The sequence below is a fragment of the Temnothorax longispinosus genome, chromosome 5 (genome assembly GCF_030848805.1).
Source record: "Temnothorax longispinosus isolate EJ_2023e chromosome 5, Tlon_JGU_v1, whole genome shotgun sequence".
NCBI lineage: Eukaryota > Metazoa > Arthropoda > Insecta > Hymenoptera > Formicidae > Temnothorax > Temnothorax longispinosus.
Window position 1 is genome coordinate 7,195,345 of NC_092362.1, and position 20,314 is coordinate 7,215,658.

The window sequence follows — 20,314 nt, forward strand, 5'->3', positions numbered from 1 at the left end:
GTTGCCACAGCCAAATAAATAGTAACATTTATTGGCGCAGCCATATCTGGTGGTTGTCACACCCACATTGATGTGGTGTCTTAACTATATCATAGTTGCTGCACCACCGCGCTAGCACTGATATCAATTCTCTATAGTTGTCCCAACCATATATAGGTGTATAGTGATCCATCAATGTGGGTGTGACAACCACAAACATTGCTGCGCCAAATGTTACTATTTTCTGGCTGTGGCAACCATATCGTTTTTTTCCGTGTGGTATCGCTCATGTGCAGTGCACGTGGATGTATAATGCACCGGATTCATGGTGGTTCTTCCATGTTTACATCACCCTTAGTCGCTTTTGTTGAACCACCGGGTCAGTCGCGAGCAGATCGAATGAAAATACTCAAATTCGGTGCAAGAAAGAATGGATGACGAGAATCCAAGCTGCGCCCACGACGGCAAGGAATGTGCACAATTGTCACTGCTGCGTCTTTCGGTGGAGGTTTGTATAAGAAAGAGAAAAATGTTTTTTCGTATTTCACGTGTGCAAAATTTTTTTTCTTAATTGTAGCTATTATTTTGTGAGTCTCACCACTGATGTAAACGTGTTCGATCGTGTTTCATCTAGGAAAATTTTTGAAGATTGGTAACGCAGTTAGTCGCCTTTATTTCGTTTTTTATTTATCGGACCGATTTTGTAATATATTGTCGTTTAGAATTAAATTGGCTAATGCTATCTGGAGGAGAAATGTGAGACAATTTTAAGAAAAAGAAGAATCTGTTATTTCGTCCGTCAGGACACGCATTATGGAACTCTTCAGAATGGATTCCGATCAAAATTATTCCATTTTCTCTAACAATAGAAATCTAGGAAAGAAGTAAGCATTCCGATCTGAATCCATTCTAAAATATAGTTGCACAGTAAGTGTGCAATCAGTAATCGATAGAGCACAGCAACGGTCAACTATCTCTTTTGTTCGTCTCCATCCTCCATCTTTTCCGGAACATTTGTTTGGTTGTATGTTTAATTATTTTATTGTGCTGCATTTTAGATATTTCTTCATATATGTTCCTTTGTGGATGCGTCAACGCTGATGGTACACAGTTTGAACTTAATGTGCAAACAATTCTACCAGATTTTAAAGGATGCAGATGAGTCACTGTGGAAAGCGCGAATTAACCACATATGGCCGAATGCTACCCACTCGCTTTTGAGTCCCGGTTAGCTCAAATTGATAGCCTTACAATAAATAAAACACTTTGTAAGCCATTTTACACCAGTGCTGTTCAAACTTGCGCAAGTATACGTAGGTCGTTACTTGTATCGCGTTAAATTTTATATAGTATTTCATTTCTTAAAAAAAAATAAGCGTGTTTTCTACAAAATATTATATATTCCTTATTTATAATAAATCGCATAGAGCAAGCTTGAGCAGCTCCATTTATTGCAATAACTTTATATGCATAAATAAAAACGTGAATAGAACTAGCTGTATCAAGAATATGCTTGTATAATAGTTTATTTATGCTTAAATAAATGTATGTATATGCATTCTCTTTGTACACAATATTATAGTACGAATAAGCAGCTTCAATAATATTTCTTAGATATATGAAGTCACGTGTCATTACAGCGAGACCCGACAAACTGTTTTGGAAGTTGTCATGCATTGCGATCGAGAAACAAACCGCGCTATGGAAACAGCAGGATTCTATGGAGAAATTGATATATGTGGGCACTAAGGGCGAAGAAAGCATGGCTAGAGTGTTTGTTACTGATACATGTAGGTAGTAGGTATATTATGCCATGTGTCTCTGGCCATCTCTCCTTGTGAAAAACGATATAATGATGATTCTTGTTTTCAGGATGGAATCACTTGTATTGGTGCGGGACATAGCACTTTGATTTACTGGAAACTTCCCTCCCGCGAGGAATGCTGTGATAAAATAGCGGAACACCGGCTACATCCATCTCGCGAATGACGAATATATCATAGATCTGACGGCGATAGACAACACGATCTACAGTTGCAGTGTCTATTATATCAAGACGTGGATGCTCACCAACACCGGTTTCGTCCATCAAAAAACTTACGAGACGATATGCGATAGCAAAACCGTTTCTTTCGTACACATCGCGATAAGAATAAACTGAGCGAGAAAGATAATTTCTATTTGTGAGAGAAATAATCGCTTTCCTCCATATTATTAAAATGAAGATATCGCGTTCTATGTCTCGCTTGTCGAGACAGATAATTCGTAAATGTAGAATAATGTAGCACAATTAATAAAAATATAAAATTCAAAAAGTACGGGTCTGTTTTCATAGAGAAAAAACCATTGTTTCCGTTAAATGGGTTTTTTTTCTGTAAATAGCTGCCATTTTGTTTTCCGGGGATTTTTTAAAAATCGGAAAACCATAAGGCCTTCCAAATTTAGTCTAGTTTAATAAATTTTGTGTTTTTTGTTTCAGATTAGTTGGCAAGGCTGTGGAGCGCTTCGCGCGCATAAACTCACGTCGTTTGTGGCTTCATGGCGTGGAAGCAAGAGCCGTTACTTTGACATGAAAAAATAATAATTTCTTATGTAACAGTACAAGAATAAAACCCCTTAAAAGTTTTTTTCAAATTCATTTATTTTATATAAAAAAAAATTCCTGAAATTCATGCATTTTTTGGGCCTCTGAACGGTTACCTCCCCTTAAACTCGCACCATTGCCGAAATAAAAAAAATACGTGTCGATTATTTTTCGATGTTCTACAAGTATGCCAAGTTTTATTAAAATCGGTGAGTTACACTTCCGTAAGTCTTCTCGTGAGTTTCGTCAGAGAGAGAAATTTGAGAGAAGCCATATCCTAGTTTTTTTCGTGGAACCATATCAAAACCCCCTGTACACTATCGCCAATACATCCATTTTTAAAATTGGTACTACATATTAGACACGTTCATTTTCTACCACTGTCGATAAAACATGATTCTGCAAATGTAGTGGTGTTATACATATATGTATAACACCATTAAAAAAGGCCGGGATGGCCTCTCTCAGGTTTGGTGTTTCCACCGCAAGAGCGCTCACCCCAACTCAACTCTGACCCGGTTCGAACCCTCTATAGAAACTTAGGGGCTGCGCATAATGTATAAGAATATAAGAGAGAGGTGTATCTTTGCGCACATAATGAAAGGCCCGGAATAAGGGACAGGGATTTTCTATTCCTTTCATTGTGCGCAGCTCCTTACACACGGTCAGGGTCAGAGAGGTTTCTCTCTGCCGGTGTATACAGTATACACCACCCTCACTTTCGTTGAACCACCGGTCAGTTCGAGCAGATCGAGTAAAAATATTCAGATTTGCACGGTGCGAGAAAGAATGAATGACGAGAATGCACGCTGCGCTCACGACGACGAGGAATATGCACAATTGTCACTGCTACGTCTGCTACGTGTTGTTGGCCGTAGAGTCGGAGTACTGCCTGGGCCAATAAGAAGAAAGAAAAACGACGGCGAGGAATATGCACAATTATCACTGCTGCAACTCCCGGTGGAGGTTTGTATAAGAAAAAAAAACGTCAATTTTCTCGTATTTCACGTACACGTGCACGAAATTCTTTTTTTTAATCGTCGCTATTATTTCATCCGTCAGGGCGAGCATTATGGGACTCTTCAGAATAAATTTCGATCAAAATTATTCCATTTTCTCTATACTAGACACAATAAAAATCTAGAAAAAAACTAAACCATTCCGAAATAGTTCCGCAGTAAGTGCGCAGTAGTCACTTGTCGACGGCGTAGAGTATGCTCACATCGCTTACTCAGCAACGGTGAACTCTCTCTTTCGTTCTGTCTCCGTCTCTTTTGGAACATTTGTTTGGTTGTGTGTTTAATTATTTTGTTGGACTGCATTTCAGATGTTCCTGCATATATGCTCCTTCCTAGATGCGTCGACGCTAGTACACGGTTTGAGTTTAGTGTGCAAACAGTTCTACCAGATTTTAAAGGATGCAGATGAGTCACTGTGGAAAGCGCGAATATTGCCGAATGCTAGCCACTCGCTTTTGTGTCCCGGTTAGCTCACTTGATAGCACCTTACGCCACGACTAATCCTTTTCGTCAATAAATAGAACATTCTCTATTTCATTTTACGCCAGCGCTGTTCGAAGCATTTGCAAGTCATACATTAGCTGCTTAGCTCGTGTTAGATTTTATTTCGTAGTATTTGTTTGTCTTAAAAAAAATAAGCGTGTTTTACAAAACATATATTTTTTACTTACAAAGAGTCACATGAAACAAGTTTGAACAACTCCGTTTATTGCAATAACTTGATATGCACAAAGTAAGAACGTGAATAGATCTCTCGGTTTAGAATGTTCTTGTAGTTTATTTGTACTTAATTCAAGTTGCACGTATATAAATTTTTTTTTACTCAGTATTACGGTACGAATAAGTTTTCATATTCTTTTGATATAAAAAGTCACGTGTCCTTACAGAGAGGCCCCACAAACTGTTTTGGAAGTTGTCATGCGTTGCGTTCGAGAAACAAACAGCGCTGTGGAAACAGCAGAATTCTATGGAGAATTTGAGATTTCGGAGGCCTTACTATGCAACTTCTGTGTTGCTGATGCCCGTAGTAAGTAGCATATTAGGAAGAGTTTTTGCAATACCGTCTTTCAGATACGTATCTGAAAACGTATATAATGATTCTCGTTTTCAGAATGGAATCACTTATTTAGTTGGTAAGAAAGATCACAGCTTATTTTACAAGAAACTTTCTTATGGCAATAAGGACCCCTTTCACGAAGTCGACGTGTGGACTGGGCGTGGATTGGGTAGTCTGACGGCGATAAACCACACGGTCTACAATTGCTGTCCAGATAATACGGTCAAATCGTGGGTGCTCACCAACATCGGTCTCGTCCATGACAGAACTTACATCTTGTACGTGGTAACAAAACTCTTCCTTTCGCCCGATTCGCGCGATAAGAAGACTGATCAAGGAAGATAATTCCTCTTTGTGGAAGAAATAATCGTTTTCCTTCAAATTACTCGAATGCAGATAGGTACCGCGTTCCGTGTCTCGCTTATCGAGACAGATGATTCGGAAACGTGATTCCAATGTTCGCTTGTTAAGTCAAATTCACTTCATATTACCACTTCACGCGTATTTTTTTCATCAACGTCAAATATTTCAGAAGTGTGGCCTCTATACGTAACCCCGCATTTGTTGAATTTTGAGTTTTTTTACCCGTACCATATTGAACTACGGAAACAATATTTTGAACTGTATTCAAGAAAACTAAGAAATATAAAGTTTTGTTAGCTCAGCACTATTTCCCGTTTGAGCTCAATTTTTTGTAGTAAAAAGATGCTAATCTGAGCCATATTGTGCCGTTGAAAACACATCGATATATTTATTCATTTAGTAGAAAAGAAACGAAAAGTCTGTTAGAATTTATCATTTATTAGAAAAAAATCAAAAAGTAAACATAACAGAAATTTGACATTTTTAAATGATTAAAAGTTATGTTGTCAAATTTTTTTTTATTATTTACCTCTTTTGTAAAATTTTTTCAACCCCTTAATTTTTTTGTACTTGTTTCGATTGTCACTCAATTATTTCGCTTAGCACAACTCAACGCAATTTACAAAACTAGATTATTTGTCACGATTCGGATGGTATGTGGAGTTTCGAATTTTTTTTATCCCGAAAACCAAACCGGTGTTTACATTGTCGTGGTGCCACGGCCGAGATCAGACGTGAGACGTAAATGTACGGGCGTGAGCCGACGCTACGGCCCATTCCTAATATCGTATATAATAATCAAACATGCATGGTTTGATTTTTATATGTATACGGCTCATATCTCACACTTACACCTGATTTCGACCGTATAGTTCCACGACAATGTAAACACCGCTTAAGTTCTTAACAAAAGCTGTATTTTAAAGTCTAATAAATTGATAAGATCTTTTTGTCATTAGAAAAAGTTGTTGTACTTGTCGAGCACAACTCGACACAACTTTGAAAAATTCGAAAATGTCTGTTTTACCTCTTCTCTTATGATTGATTTTTTTTATCAACACCTTGAATTACGGCTATTGTTTTTTTGTGTTCTGTTATCAGCACAATATACTATGTACAACTCGTAGAAATATAATAAATTGTATTATAACTTTGTTTGTTTATTACTGTTATATTTATTTATCGATTTTTTTTAGTAATGGATAGATATATCGATGTTTCTTCAACGCCGTAACATGGCTCAGATTAGTATCTTTTTAATACAAAAAATTGAGCTTAATCAGAAAAATAGTACGGTGCTAAAATTTTATATCTTTCAATTTTTTTGATTATAATTCGAGATATTATTTTGGTATTTGTGGCAAAAATTAGCAAAATTACAGTCAAATGCAGCACAGTTAACAAAAAAACTCTAAATTCAACAAGTGCGTGGCTAACAGAGATTTTGTTTTTTGTTATTTTTAAAAATATGCGCTTAGCTGTCAAGATGAGGTTTGCCACAAAATAGCAAAAAATGTAGGGAAGATCGGGGCAAAGTTGTCACTATTTTTTCGGCGCCGATTTCTAACAACAAAACAAATAATTTAGTAAAATGTAGTATACTCCGTTGTAAATGGTGCACCCTTGGCTACAAAATTTATAAGGGAATTTTTTATCTTCGTCGCTTTGTTCAACTGGTACAGAGTATAAAACGACAAAGATGCAAAAATTGAAGTGTCCAAATTTCCGGGGCAGAGTCGTTACACCCCCAGGGCGGAATCATCACTCCATTCTCGGATTGGATTTTAAATGAAAACTCATAATTTCGATCATGGAAAATGATAGGATATATTTTATTAATTATTTTTTAATAGAAAAATAAAAACATTAATTAAAAACACGATGGCAGAAAATAATTACAAGAAAAACGCATGCATCACTTATGTGCCCCATGCTCGTACGAAATGCACTGTTTCTCGTCAGCTCTGTTCTCTGTCATCTTTGAGCACACGCAGCACATATTATTCAAGTTTTCGCCGGAATCCAACCACTGCTGCTTCTTTGACTTTGATTTTCGCCCGAAACCTCCATGATATGGCTTGGTGACGACTTCGCCTCGGACACAAATTTTAAAAGTTTGATCGCCCATGAAATATTATAAATCAACGAAAATAAAAAAGAACTTCACTGGATTCGTGTTCAGCATGCATTACTTTTCAGAATCACTTATCTCGAGATTCGGAGAGAAAATAATATTGAAAATTTTCGACGTGCAAAAATTTTCACTTTTAACCTCCGAAAACACATTTGCCTTAATAAAAACCACAACATGGCATATAATTTCACTAAACTTCGATGTTTACATGAGCACCATAAATAATGTTTACAATATTAATAGTGAGTTCACACAATATACAGATTTCGAGATAATTGTAGTGATGACTCCGCCCCGGTGACGACTCTGCCCCGATTTCTCCTATAACCATGTAGTTTAATTAATAAGAATATACAATTTAAAAAATGCGGGTCTATCTGCATAGGAAGTGCGGGTTCAAACTTAGATGTGACTTGCGGGATGTGTCATCGTGTCCGGAGCAGGCCCTCTTTGCGACCGGCTCATTCGACGGAACAATATACGTGTTCGATTCGAGATCGAGTAGTAATAAGCCGTACAGACAGTACCGACCCCATACTACAGACGTCACTAAGCTGGTCATGAACACGGAATATATCTTGTCCGCCAGCAAGGACAAGACGGTATCCGTTTGGGATCAGAGAGCCGGACGGACCATGAAGTCTATCACAGTAATGTCATCCTGTAGTCTTAACATCGAGAAATAAGACGGGATTATGATGTCGAAGGTGCACCATTTAGATTCCAGATGAAGCGACCCCCACGTGCATGAGTATGCGACGGGATAATTGGGTTTGCGTCGGGGACACCAAGGCGAAGTTGCACATGCTAAATCCAAAGAACAATTTAGAGCTAGTGAAATCTTATTCCACCGAGCATACGCGAACAATAACGGGGGTGTATCTGACGCGCGGATGCCTGATAACGAGTTCCCATGACGGCACCGTCAGAATTTCGAGCCCTACGGATCCGCCAAGGTCCATCGCTACTTTAGTCCATTGTACCGAACCAAGAACCATCAGCGTGAGTATCACACGCGTAAGATTTGGCGAAAAATATCGTAACATTAACTTTGAAGAAAAAAGTGAAATGTCTACGTATAAGATGAGAAATACAGTTGAAAAGTGCAAGACACAATTCGAACGTTAAAAATTAAATTTTTACTTACATTTATATTTTAAAATCAAGTTTTATCGTTGTCTTCTGAATGTTGGTGAAGTCCTCCTTAATTCTAACAAATCTTATTTTGCAATATCTTGCACGGTTAAATTGCGAAGGATATTAACGAAGGATGCCTGAGACCCTTATACGGCACAGACAGACGCCATCTTTCAGATCGGACGGCACAGAGTCGTATGGGCGTTTTTTTCACTTCAGAGATGAACGCACAAATCTTCAGCGTGAGTATAAATATATGCACGCGTAAGATTTACTGAAAATACTATCGATTTCGAAGAAAGAAATTCGTTAAACGTTTACGTATAAAATGAAAAATACAGTTTAATAATTAAATTTTTACTTACATTTAAATTTTGAAATCAGGTTTTATTTTTGTCTTTCAAATGTTGGTGAAGTCTTCCGTAAGATTGACGACATTCTTACAGGTCTTATTTTGCAATATCGTAAATTTTGTTAGGTATTATACGTAATTGTTTGCGTCTTTTATGTGCAGATGGACTACTTGAATGACACTCTCGCAGTATCCGGCCAAGGTATCGAGATATGGCGCCCGAAAAATTGACGTGTTCAACGAAACTTCAATGAACGAAAAATTTCTATACGTGTTCTATAGCTATTCTACAGCTGTATTTCTTCGATATGTAATGTATGTTCTTAGTTTTTACAAAGATACTGTCTGGACGCGTCTCTTTAATGTACAATGTAATATAACGTCCCGCGAAATTAGAAGTACATAATATCCTATTGTCGAAAATTCGTAATTTGAGTAAAAGCTTCATTAACATATATATCGCTTAAAAGCTGAGCGATAATCAAAGCTATAATTATAACCAGCTTATGATAATCGCGTTTTCATGATAGAATCTTTTATGTTGAGAAGAGAATAAGAGAAAAAAATTGTTTTTTGACGTAGAACTACGTCTTTGTCGACAGTAAGGGTGGTATAAGGGAGGGTATAAGGGGGGGGGGGGTAAATCCAGGCACAGCCTGCAACAAAACCATGCAACCTGCAACGAAAACATGTCACACTTTGAACGTTTATATCTTCGAAACTAATAATCGTAGAGTAATAAATAAGGTGTCATTCGGGGCAGCATCAAAGAGAAGATATTGTTAAGATTATATAGAGAACGGTCAGCGTTAGAGAAAAAAGAGCGAAATAGTAGTGTATGAATGAAAGGATGAATGATTAAGGTTATTTGTAAACCAAGTCCACTTCTTGACTATATAGCTGAAGTTAACAATAAATACAATAAGGTGTCATTCGAAAGGGGTTACCGATTTCTATCTTAACAAATCTCCATGATTTTTTGCAAGAAAAACATGCAACACTTATATTTCTCGAAAAGTATTAAAGGAAAATATATTTTACTATAGTGTTTTTGAAAGCTCTCGATGTGAGCTAAATATTCCTGCAATTTATTTTGATAGTTTTTATAACCGATTTTTTTGATATGCCAATTATCATAAGAACTTGACGTCTGTCTGTCTGTCTGACCGCGAACTACTCATTCGTAAATAGATCGAATTTTAAAGAATTATATATGAAATAGGGGTAGAATTTTCCGGGAATAGCGGTGGTGGGGCTAATTTTTCGTTACCAATTTTTTTTTTTAATTGATGGCGTAATTTTTCCAATTTTTCGGGAATTAATTGACCGAATCTTAAAGAATTATATATGAAATAAAGGTAGAAAGAACTAAAGAATGTAATAGAATTAGAAAAATTCCTAATAATAAAGAGGTTTCCGATTTCTGTTTAAAAAAATGTACGTAATTGCTTCAATTTCCGTAAATTTTGAGATATCAAGCTAAATTTTTTTTATGGATAATTTTTATGGATAATTTTTTGTTACCAATTTTTTGAAAACCGGTTTCGAATTTTTCTAATTTTTCGGGGACGGATCAAATTTAAAGAATTATATAAGAAAGTAGAGATAAAGTTTTCCGGGGATTGCCATGATGTGTATAATTTTTCGTTTCCGATTTTTTAGAAACCGGTACAGAAATTTGTCTAATTTTTTGAGAAATAATACGTAATTTTTCGGGAAATAATAAGTATCTAATGTCCGATAGCGAGGTATTCATTCATTAACGGACCAATTTTTCTGAAACCGGTGCAAAAATTTGTCTAATTTTTCAGGGACGCATTATTGAATCTTAAAGAATTATATAGAAAGTAGAATTTTTCCCGGAGATTGCCATAATGTGTATAATTTTTCGTTACCAATTTTTTTTGGAACCGGTACTGAAATTTTTTATAACCGATTTTCTTGATATGGCAATGTGTTTAGAATATTCTAATACGTAGTTTTTTTGTTTATATATAACTTAAGAATTAATCAATTAAATTAAAAAAGTTATATATGAAATAGACGTAGGAAAGAGTGAAAAATATAATCAAATTAGTAAAAAATTAATAAAAAATAATAAAACAGTGCGCAAATTAGAATTTTGCACATTGCCGCTTCATGGACCTTTACCGAAAGACAAGAGTATCCCCCTAGGATCCATGAGGATTTCCCCCACGTTAAAAAAAAGATGGAAATATAGTAAAAGAAAATATAGTAAAAACATTTAGTATGCTTTACTTCTCAAAAATTTTTAAATTAAAGAAAACAAACACTTGGCAAATTAAAAACTTGCATATTTTGCTTCCACATCATTTTATTTAACCTATAAAATTTCCTAGAAGGAAGCCAATTCATTATATGTTAATAATTTGAGAAATTCCTTATAGAAAATTTATGAGCTAAAAAAGAAACGGGCACAGTAACAACTGTGCCGCAAGCAACAACGTAGAACTACGTCAACTGTCACTATTTCATGTTAAAGTATTCAGCGAAGGAAAGTAGACGTAGGGCTACGTCAACTGTCTTTGGCTGAATAATAGTGACAATTGACGTAGCCCTACGTCTACTTTCCTTCGCTGAATACTTTAACATGAAATAGTGACAGTTGACGTAGTTCTACGTTGTTGCTTGCGTTGTTACTGTGCCCGTTTTTATACTATATTTTAGTGCTATAAGTATTTAAATATATTATTTTATACATTTTTGTTAGAATATTTTATTTTGTATTTTTATTCAATATCATGCTTTGCATATTTTTTGATAATTTTATTCAGAATGCGCTTGACTAAAGTAGTACGTACGCGCCGGTCATAACAGTTCTGTTTCTACACTGCACCTACCCCCCCTCTCTCTCTCTCTCTCTCTCTCTCTCTCTCTCTCTCTCTCTCTCTCTCTCTCTCTCTCTCTCTTTTGGCTCTCTCGATAATTGTATGACGTTGAGGTGTGCAATATATTTTCTGTTCTAATAAAAGTTATTAGTTTACACTCACAATTCCATTGTGTGGCTTATTTAAATCAAACAATTTTATTATCATCGTATATCATATCATTTTATCGTTTGTCGTTTTGCAAATTTTTCTGATAAAGAGTTTTATATTTTAACATCATGCTGAGTAAAACTGTTCACGTGCAGACTCGAGAAGCGGCGACGTTTAGAAATTTTTCGAATACCAGACACCTGTTTGTAACATTTATATCCAAAGTATAAATCGTTTATTCGAGTAACATGTAACTTTCTTAATTTCTTCTTCGCCCGTCAAAAATTATCGTATAGATTCTGTGAACGTGGGATGTAATTCGAACTCTTTAAAACGTTACATAACGTATCGCATTAAGTTTCTATATATCGTCGGAATTACGTCGTAAATGGCATCAATAGACTCCGTTAATCAAGTTTATTAAATAAACAAGCAAATTTAATCGTTTTTCTGTACATAAAAGTGTATAATACGTATCGATCGAGACACGTACACTTTTTTCGCGACACCCTGTATATGTGGCGTCGCTCACGCTGCGAGATGCACCAAATGCACGTGGATACATGATTCACGGTTTTTCCCGTATTTACACCACTGCACCCTCGACACCCTATAATAAGAGACCCTATAATAACTGGCTATAAGATAGTTAGTTTTGATTAGTCCGCCAGTTTTGTCAACAGCTAGAGAAAGAGATATAAGAGAGAAAGAGAAAGCGATATGAATATATATCTCTCTCGCACGATTTTGACAAAACTGCCCTTATGAAGCCAGTCTCTTATTATAGAGTCTCTACACCACTCTCAATCGCCTTTGTTGAACCACCGTCAGTCTCGAGCAAATCGAATGGCAATACTCAGATTCGCACGGTTCGAGAAAAATGGATAACAAAAATGCAAGCTGCTCGCATGACCACAAAGGCTGGATTCGAGGAGCGCGCTATTAGCGCTATTTGCTTATTCTATCCTTGTTTTACATCTGATAAGCGATAAAGACAGAATGATGCAATAGCGCTAATAGCGCGCTTCTCGAATGCAGCCCTTGTGCGTTGCGACGTCATCACCCGCGCTCCGAGGTAGAGCGCGAAATGCTCGCAGTACTCATAGCACCATAACGTCTTCCCTGATCATTGTGTGAGCATCTACTTTTGTCTCACTCAACTTGCACAAGTGCACGTGTTGTTTTCAGTTGACTTTAACCGTATCGACCTCAATACTAGAAATGTAATAAATATATATGTAATATATTGAATAATTGTTATTAAATGAAAATTATTTCACGTTATCGTCTGTAATTTATATAATATATAATTTATATAATATATAATTTATATAATATATAATATATATAATATATAATATATAATATATAATTTATATAATATATAATTTATATTTATATAATATTACATTTACATACTGTGGGAAGAATGAACAATATAAGATACGAATATTATATATACTATCTTGTACTATAGTCGTACATCTTTACTGCTCGTAAAATGGCAAAGAATACAATTGCACGTACATATTGTATGATAGAATAAAACAACAATTATATATCCCTCCCTTATACTTGCCGCGCACAACAAAAATCATTTGAGGAGATTGCAACCGTGGACACCACTCAGCTCCCCGAATTAGCGTTTGCATCTAGCACGACAGTGAGCTCCCCGAACGCACATTGTTGAGCGTTAATTATTTTTTTGGACAAAATTTCAGATATTCCTGCATATATGTTCCTTCCTAGACGCGTCGACACTAGTACACGGTTTGAGCTTAGTGTGCAAACAGTTCTACCTGATTTTAAAGGATGATGCCTTACTGCATATGTGGAAAGCGCGATTTAACCACATATGGTCGAATGCTAACCACTTGCTCTTGTGTCCTGATGGTTAGCTTAAATTAATAGCGTGTTATACCACGACCAATCCTTTTTGTTAACAAATAAAACGTTTTCTAAGGGCCTACGCACAAGGATTGTCGTAATCGTTTAGCACATGTCGTATCCATCGTGTCGCATACGCGACGGATACGACATACGCTAATGTTAATTCTTGTGCGTTGACTTCCGACACCGGCTTATGACTTACAACAGAATCGTAAACGGTTACGACAATCTTTGTGCTCTGCCCCTTATGTCATTTTACGTCAGCGCTGTTCAAACTTCCGCAAGCATTTGCAAGTTGTACATTAGCTGCTTACCTCATGTTAGATTTTATTTCGTAGTATTTCATTTCTGTTCGTCTTAAAAAAAGTGTTTTACAAGACATTATATATTTTAAATGTCAAATAAGGAGCTATGAGAGCCAACGTAAGATTTTCGTGCTTTCTCTTATCTCTGTTTGTTCTTTTTAAACATTACAAACGTTTTGATCCTAACATTGGATCATCTTCAGTGTTACTACAAGTCAGCATTCCCCGTTAATTTCTTTCCATATTATTGTCAAAATTGATTTGAGATGTATTTCGCATTCCAACTTGTGTCGTCTAGTATCGCCGTTATTTAAGATGTTTTATGTATTTTTTACTCGTGTTACATCGTGGTCCATAATTCATGGGTTAGTAAGCATGATACTATTTGGAGGCGGTGTAATATTTAAAAAGAAGAAATAGAGATAAGAGAAAGCACGAAAATCTTGCGTTGGCTCTCATATATAGCTCCTTATTTGACATTTGAATTTTAATCTTTTGAGCCATTATATTCGGTTTGTTCATTATATATTTCTTATTTACAAAAAACAAGCTTAAGCAGCTCCGTTTATTGCATAAAGTATGAACTTGAATAGATCTCTCGATCGAGAATGTGCTTGCAGTTTATTTGTACTTAATTCAAGTTGTACACTAGTACACGGTTTGAGCTTAGTGTGCAAACAGTTCTACCTGATTTTAAAGGATGATGCCTTACTGCATATGTGGAAAGCGCAAATTAACCACATATGGCCGAATGCTATCCACTCGCTTTTGCGTCCCGGTTAGCTCAAATTGATAACACTTTACGCATTGCATAATCAATTATTTTTATAAATAAATAAAACACTCTATAAGTCATTTTACGCCAGCGCTGCTCGAACTTGCGCAAGCATATGCAGGTCGTTGTTTACATCGCGTTAAATTTTATTTCGTACTTAGTATTTTATTTCTTAAAAAAAAATAAGCATGTTCTACAAAATATATTATACATTTCTTATTTATAATAAATTGCATGGGGCAGTTCCATTTATTGTAATAACTTTATGCATAAAGTAAAAACGTGAATAGATCTATATCAAGAATGTGCTTGTAGCTTATTTGTATACTTAATTCCCCGATAGGAAAATTATGCAAATATTGTTACAATAATTGCATCATTCAATTGAAAGGAATTTATTTCACAATTATTGTGCTAAGATGATTCCTTATAAGCGTTCTTGCCGGTATAAAATTTCTGAATAATATATATTTACACAAAAATTGAGAAGTTTAATTTTAGGCTTAAATTTTACACAATTATTTCAACATTTAGAAGCAAAATTACTTCAGCACACTTCAGCAAACATCGATATATAACAGTTACATATATACCATCGTTTATTATTATATTTTACATACAAAAAAAATACCATCTATATATATAAATATATATATCAGCGACCCAGCACAGAATATGCTACGAATAACACATAATAAAACTCAATTATATTTCTCAATTATTTCGCAATTTCTTTCCAAATTTAATTTTGCAAATATTCCGCTAAGATAGTTAGATTCTTCATATCGCTGCTATCTTGCTGAAATATGATTTAGAAATTATTTGTGCTAATATTTATCAATATATGCACAAAGGTCTAAATTTTTATTAGTGTTGCTGCAAATATTGAGACATATTTGTAGCACTCTCAATTTTGTTATATGATGTTATATGACTATTTTTCTATCGGTATAATATACAGCTTGCACGATCAATTATTTATATGAATAAATAAAACACTCTGTAAGCCATTTTACACCAGCGCTGTTCAAACTTGCGCAAGCATACGTAGGTCGTTACTTGTATTGCGTTAAATTTTATATAGTATTTTATTTCTTAAAAAAGAAAGCGTGTTTTCTACAAAATATTATATATTTCTTATTTATAATAAATCGCATAGAGCAAGCTTGAGCAGCTCCATTTTTGCAATAATTTTATATGCATAAAATAAAAACGTGAATAGAGCTAACTGTATCAAGAATATGCTTGTATAATAGTTTATTTGTACTTAAATAATTGTATATATATGCATTTTTTTTTTACTCAATATTATAGCACGAATAAGTAGCTTCCATCATATTTCTTAGATATATGAAGTCACATGTCATTACAGCGAGACCCGACAAACTATTTTGGAAGTTGTCATGCAGTGCGATCGACAAACAAACCGCGCTATGGAAACAGCAGGATTCTATGGAGAAATTGATAGATGTGAGCGATGCGGATACACAATTCGGTCCAGTGTTACTGGAGGTAGTAAGTATATTATGTCATTTGTCTTTGGCCATTTCTCCCTGTAAAAAACGATATAATGATGATTCTCGTTTTCAGAATGGAACCACCTGTATAGCTTATAGTACAACATCAGACTTGATGTATGGACATCAGGAGTACTCTCTTGTTTACTGGAAACTATCCTCCGACGAGAAACCCTTTGATGAAATGGTCAGCCACTAGAAGCGAACTGGCGATATAATCTTAGATCTGACAGCGATAGACAACACGATCTACGGTTGCAATTGAAATCAGAGTGTTAAGTCGTGGACGCTCACCAACACCGGTCTCGTCCATCGGAGAACTCGCTATATGTATGATAGCAAAACTTCCTTTCGGCAGCTTCGCCATAAGAAGACTGAGCTAGAAAGATTTTTGTTTGTAGAAGAAATAACTATTTTCCTCCAAATTGTTCGCATGCAGATACTGCGTTCTAAGTCTCGCTTATCGAGACAGATGATTCAGAAACGTGATTATAAAGTTCACGTGTCAAATTGTATTCACTGCATATTACCATTTCGCGCGTATCATTTCCTATCAACGTTGAACATTCCAGCAGTGTGCTGAGTGGGGTGCGTGCATGTCATTGTGTCTAGAACGGGTCCTCTTTGCGACCGGCTCATCCTGCGGAACTATATACGTGTTCGATTCGAGATTGAGTAATAAGCCGATCAGGGAGTACCGGCCACGCCCCGAAGTCGTGTATAAGCTGGCCATGAACACGGATACATCTTCTCCGTCGGGGCGAGAAATTTATATAATAAACAGCTTTTTGCAAAAATTTAAAAACATTTTGGGCTGAAAAAATTTATGCATTATCAGCATGGTGAGGAGCAGCTTTTACCACATTTTCAGAGTCCTAGGCTCAAATCTGTAAGAATTAAAAATAAATGGAAAAGAGCCTTTTTGGAGGTTTTTAATTTTTTGCAATTAATAAATTAACCAATCTTAATGTGACATGGCTCATTTTTTAGGTCTTTTACAACTTACATTCAGGTCAAATTTTGTTTCAATTTAATAGGCAAGTTCTAGAGGCAAAAAATCAATTTTCGCCACCTTTATCCTTTGTTTATAACTAAATTTCAAGAAATCTCGAGTGAGAAAGATCGGTATTCTACTTCTAAACACCTTTCCTACAATATTCAGCAATAACATTTCAGATAACACTTTTTGCAGAATTCTCTTCCTTTTAGGTATATTATTTGACTGGAATAGTATTATTTTCAAATATTCCGGGAGCGCGTGACCTCTATAAAGAGAGCTCCGCACTTGTTGAATTTTGAGTTCTATTTGACTGTGTATTTGATTACAATTGTGCTAATTTGTGTTATAAATACAAAAACAATATTTTAAACCGTATTTAAGGAAGTAAAGAAAGCAAGACTTTGTTAACCGCGTTATTGACCGACTAACTTCAATTTTTTTTTGTAAAAAGATACTAACTTGTTCCATGTTGTTGAAAATGCCGTCGAGAAAATATCCATCCATTTATTACCAAGTAATCGAAAAATAAACATAATTATAAATGAATATTGTTATAAGGCATTTATTATATTTCTACAAGTTGTATATTATGTTGTGGTGACAACAGATAACACAAAAAAAATAATAATAGCCATAATTCAAGGGGTTGATAAGAAATCAATTATAAGATAGCAGGTAAGACAAGAATTTGACATTTTCAAATTTTTAATAGTTGTGCTGCCAAAGAATCCCGCACATTTCTTATGGAAATTGGATTTCGGCGAAATTAGTTGAAACTTTGGAAATAGAGTCAGACAGTTTCTAAAGTTTCAGTCAATTTCACCAAAATTCAATTTTCATAAGAAATGTGTGGTGTCCTTTTTCTCCCTTTCGCTGGATTATATCCAACCCCCTTGATTTGCCGTCATTGTTCGAATTGCCGTTTCTTTGTCTCGTTTAGCACAACTCAACATAGTTTACAAAACTAGATTATCTGCCACTGTTCGGATAGTATGAGACTTTAATATTTTTTATTAAAACCTAAAACCTAAATTTCTAACAGTACAGTAACTGTAAAGTCCTATAATTTTTTGTCATTAGAAAAAGTTGTGCTTATTGAGCACAACCCGACACAAACTTTTTAAAATTCGAAAATGTTAAATTTCCGTTTTACCTCCTTTCTTATGATTGATTTTTATCGATTCCTTGAGTTATGGCAAAGAATATAGAATTCTTTGGTTATAGCTAATGTTCGCTTTGTTTTGTGTTATCTGTTATCAATGCAATATAATAAAATTTGTATAGAAATACAATAAATGCGTTATAACAATATTTTTTTACTGTTATTATTTATATTTTTTAATTTTTTTCTACTAAATAGATACGTATATCGATGTCTTTTTACATCTCGGCACAATATGGCACAGATTACTATCTTTTTACTAAAAAAAATTGAGCTTAATCAGAAAATAGTGCATCAGTGTTATCAAAACATTTTTTTTATTTTCTTGAATACAGTATATAATATTGCTTTTACATTTATGGCAAATATTAACACAATTGTAGTCCAATACGACCAGAGTTAAAAAAAACACTCAAAATTCAATAAGTACGGGGTTAAAAATTTCGTTTTTTGTTATTTTCTATATAATATGCGCCAAGCTGTCGAGATGAGGTTTTCGCCACAAAATGGCACAAATGTAGACAACAATGTAGCACAGTTAATGAACATATAATACTTAAAGAATGTGGGGCTTTTCTTTCAAGACCCTGTTTAAAATAATAGATACAATATGATCAGACTACATTGTATTACATTCAATTTTAATGTAAATGAATAAAACCTTATTAATTTACATTGAAATTGAATGTAATATAATGTAATCTGATCATATTGTATCTATTATTTTAAACAGGAGAGATACGCGTTGCACAAGTGTGTCATCGTGTTCGTAGCGGAGCCTGTTTGCGACCGGCTCATCCTGGGGGACTATATACGTGTTCGATTCAAGATTAAGAAATAAGCCGAAATACCAGTACCAACCCCACACTGGATACGTGGCTAAGCTGGCCATGAACACGGAATACATCTTATCCGCCAGCGAGGACAAGACGGTATCCGTTTGGGATCAGAGAGCCGGACGGACCATGAAGTCTATCACAGTAATGTCATCCTGTAGTCTTAACATCGAGAAATAAGACGGGATTATGATGTCGAAGGTGCACCATTTAGATTCCAGATGAAGCGACCCCCACGTGCATGAGTATGCGACGGGATAATTGGGTTTGCGTCGGGGACACCAAGGCGAAGTTGCACATGCTAAATCCAAAGAACAATTTTGAGCTAGTGAAATCTTATTCCACCGAGCATACGGATTCGATAAGGGGAGTGCGTCTGACGCACGGATGCCGAATAACGAGTTCCAAAGGCGGCATCGTCAGAATTTCGAGCCCTACGGATCCGCCAAAGCTCATCGCTACTTTACGTACAGGATACGGAAATATCAACAGCGTGAGTATTACACGCGTAAGATTTGTCGAAAATGTATCATTGACTTTGATGAAAAGATTCGTTAAGTATCTACGTATAAAAGCCTAGTTTACACCGATCTCTACGCGTATTAAATAGTAGGTATATTTGAGCTGATCAGCCAATATAATCAAACCAATTTACTAGTTATTTACCATTTAATACGCGTATCAATTGATCGATCATGTAAATTAGTAAATAAAAATACAGTTAAAAACGACATTCTTACAAGTTTTATCTTGCAGTATTGTACATCGCATTAGATATTATATGTAATTGTTCATGTTTTTATGTTGCAGATGGACTACTTGAATGACACTCTCGCGATAGTATCAGGCCAAAGTCTCGGCGTATGGCGTCCGAAATCGACGTGTTTAACGAAACATCATTAAACAAAAAATATTTCTACGTGTTCTATAGCTGTTCTGCAGTAATATTGCTTTGATATGTAAAAAAAAAATTCCTGTAAAATTTGTAATTTATTGCATATTCCCGTAGGGTTCGCAATCTACTACCAATACTATCCTTCTTCTCTGACTTTAACCCTTTGGACCAACGGCTTAACGTCTCTTTCCGAAAGACGAAGCCCAGTTTTCTCCGCACAATAAGAGCCTATCTTGCACGGAGAGGCGCAGCTATCGGAAAAACGTTCTATGCTTACATGGCTCTAGTGGACTCGAACCTGGTTCCTCAG

The 20,314-nt window shown here is 35.4% G+C and overlaps 1 protein-coding gene and 1 pseudogene across 3 annotated transcripts; both read left to right on the forward strand.

The window, feature by feature from the left end:
- Positions 1-103: 103 nt before the first annotated feature.
- LOC139812857 (uncharacterized) lies at positions 104-9,564 on the forward strand (annotated as a pseudogene).
- LOC139812562 (F-box/WD repeat-containing protein 9-like) lies at positions 8,799-20,091 on the forward strand. Of its 3 annotated transcripts, none has more exons than XM_071777447.1 (7): positions 8,805-8,940; positions 13,346-13,517; positions 15,967-16,109; positions 16,185-16,298; positions 19,047-19,253; positions 19,324-19,602; positions 19,920-20,091. In XM_071777447.1, the coding sequence occupies exons 2-7, from the start codon at positions 13,454-13,456 to the stop codon at positions 20,010-20,012; spliced, it is 900 nt and encodes a 299-aa protein (XP_071633548.1). In that variant the 5' UTR covers positions 8,805-8,940; positions 13,346-13,453; the 3' UTR covers positions 20,013-20,091. The 3 variants fall into 3 exon arrangements, with proteins under 3 accessions (XP_071633550.1, XP_071633548.1, XP_071633549.1); XM_071777448.1 differs by having other exon boundaries at positions 15,967-16,106; XM_071777449.1 differs by lacking the exon at positions 13,346-13,517 and having other exon boundaries at positions 8,799-8,940.
- The last annotated feature ends 223 nt before the right edge of the window (positions 20,092-20,314 follow it).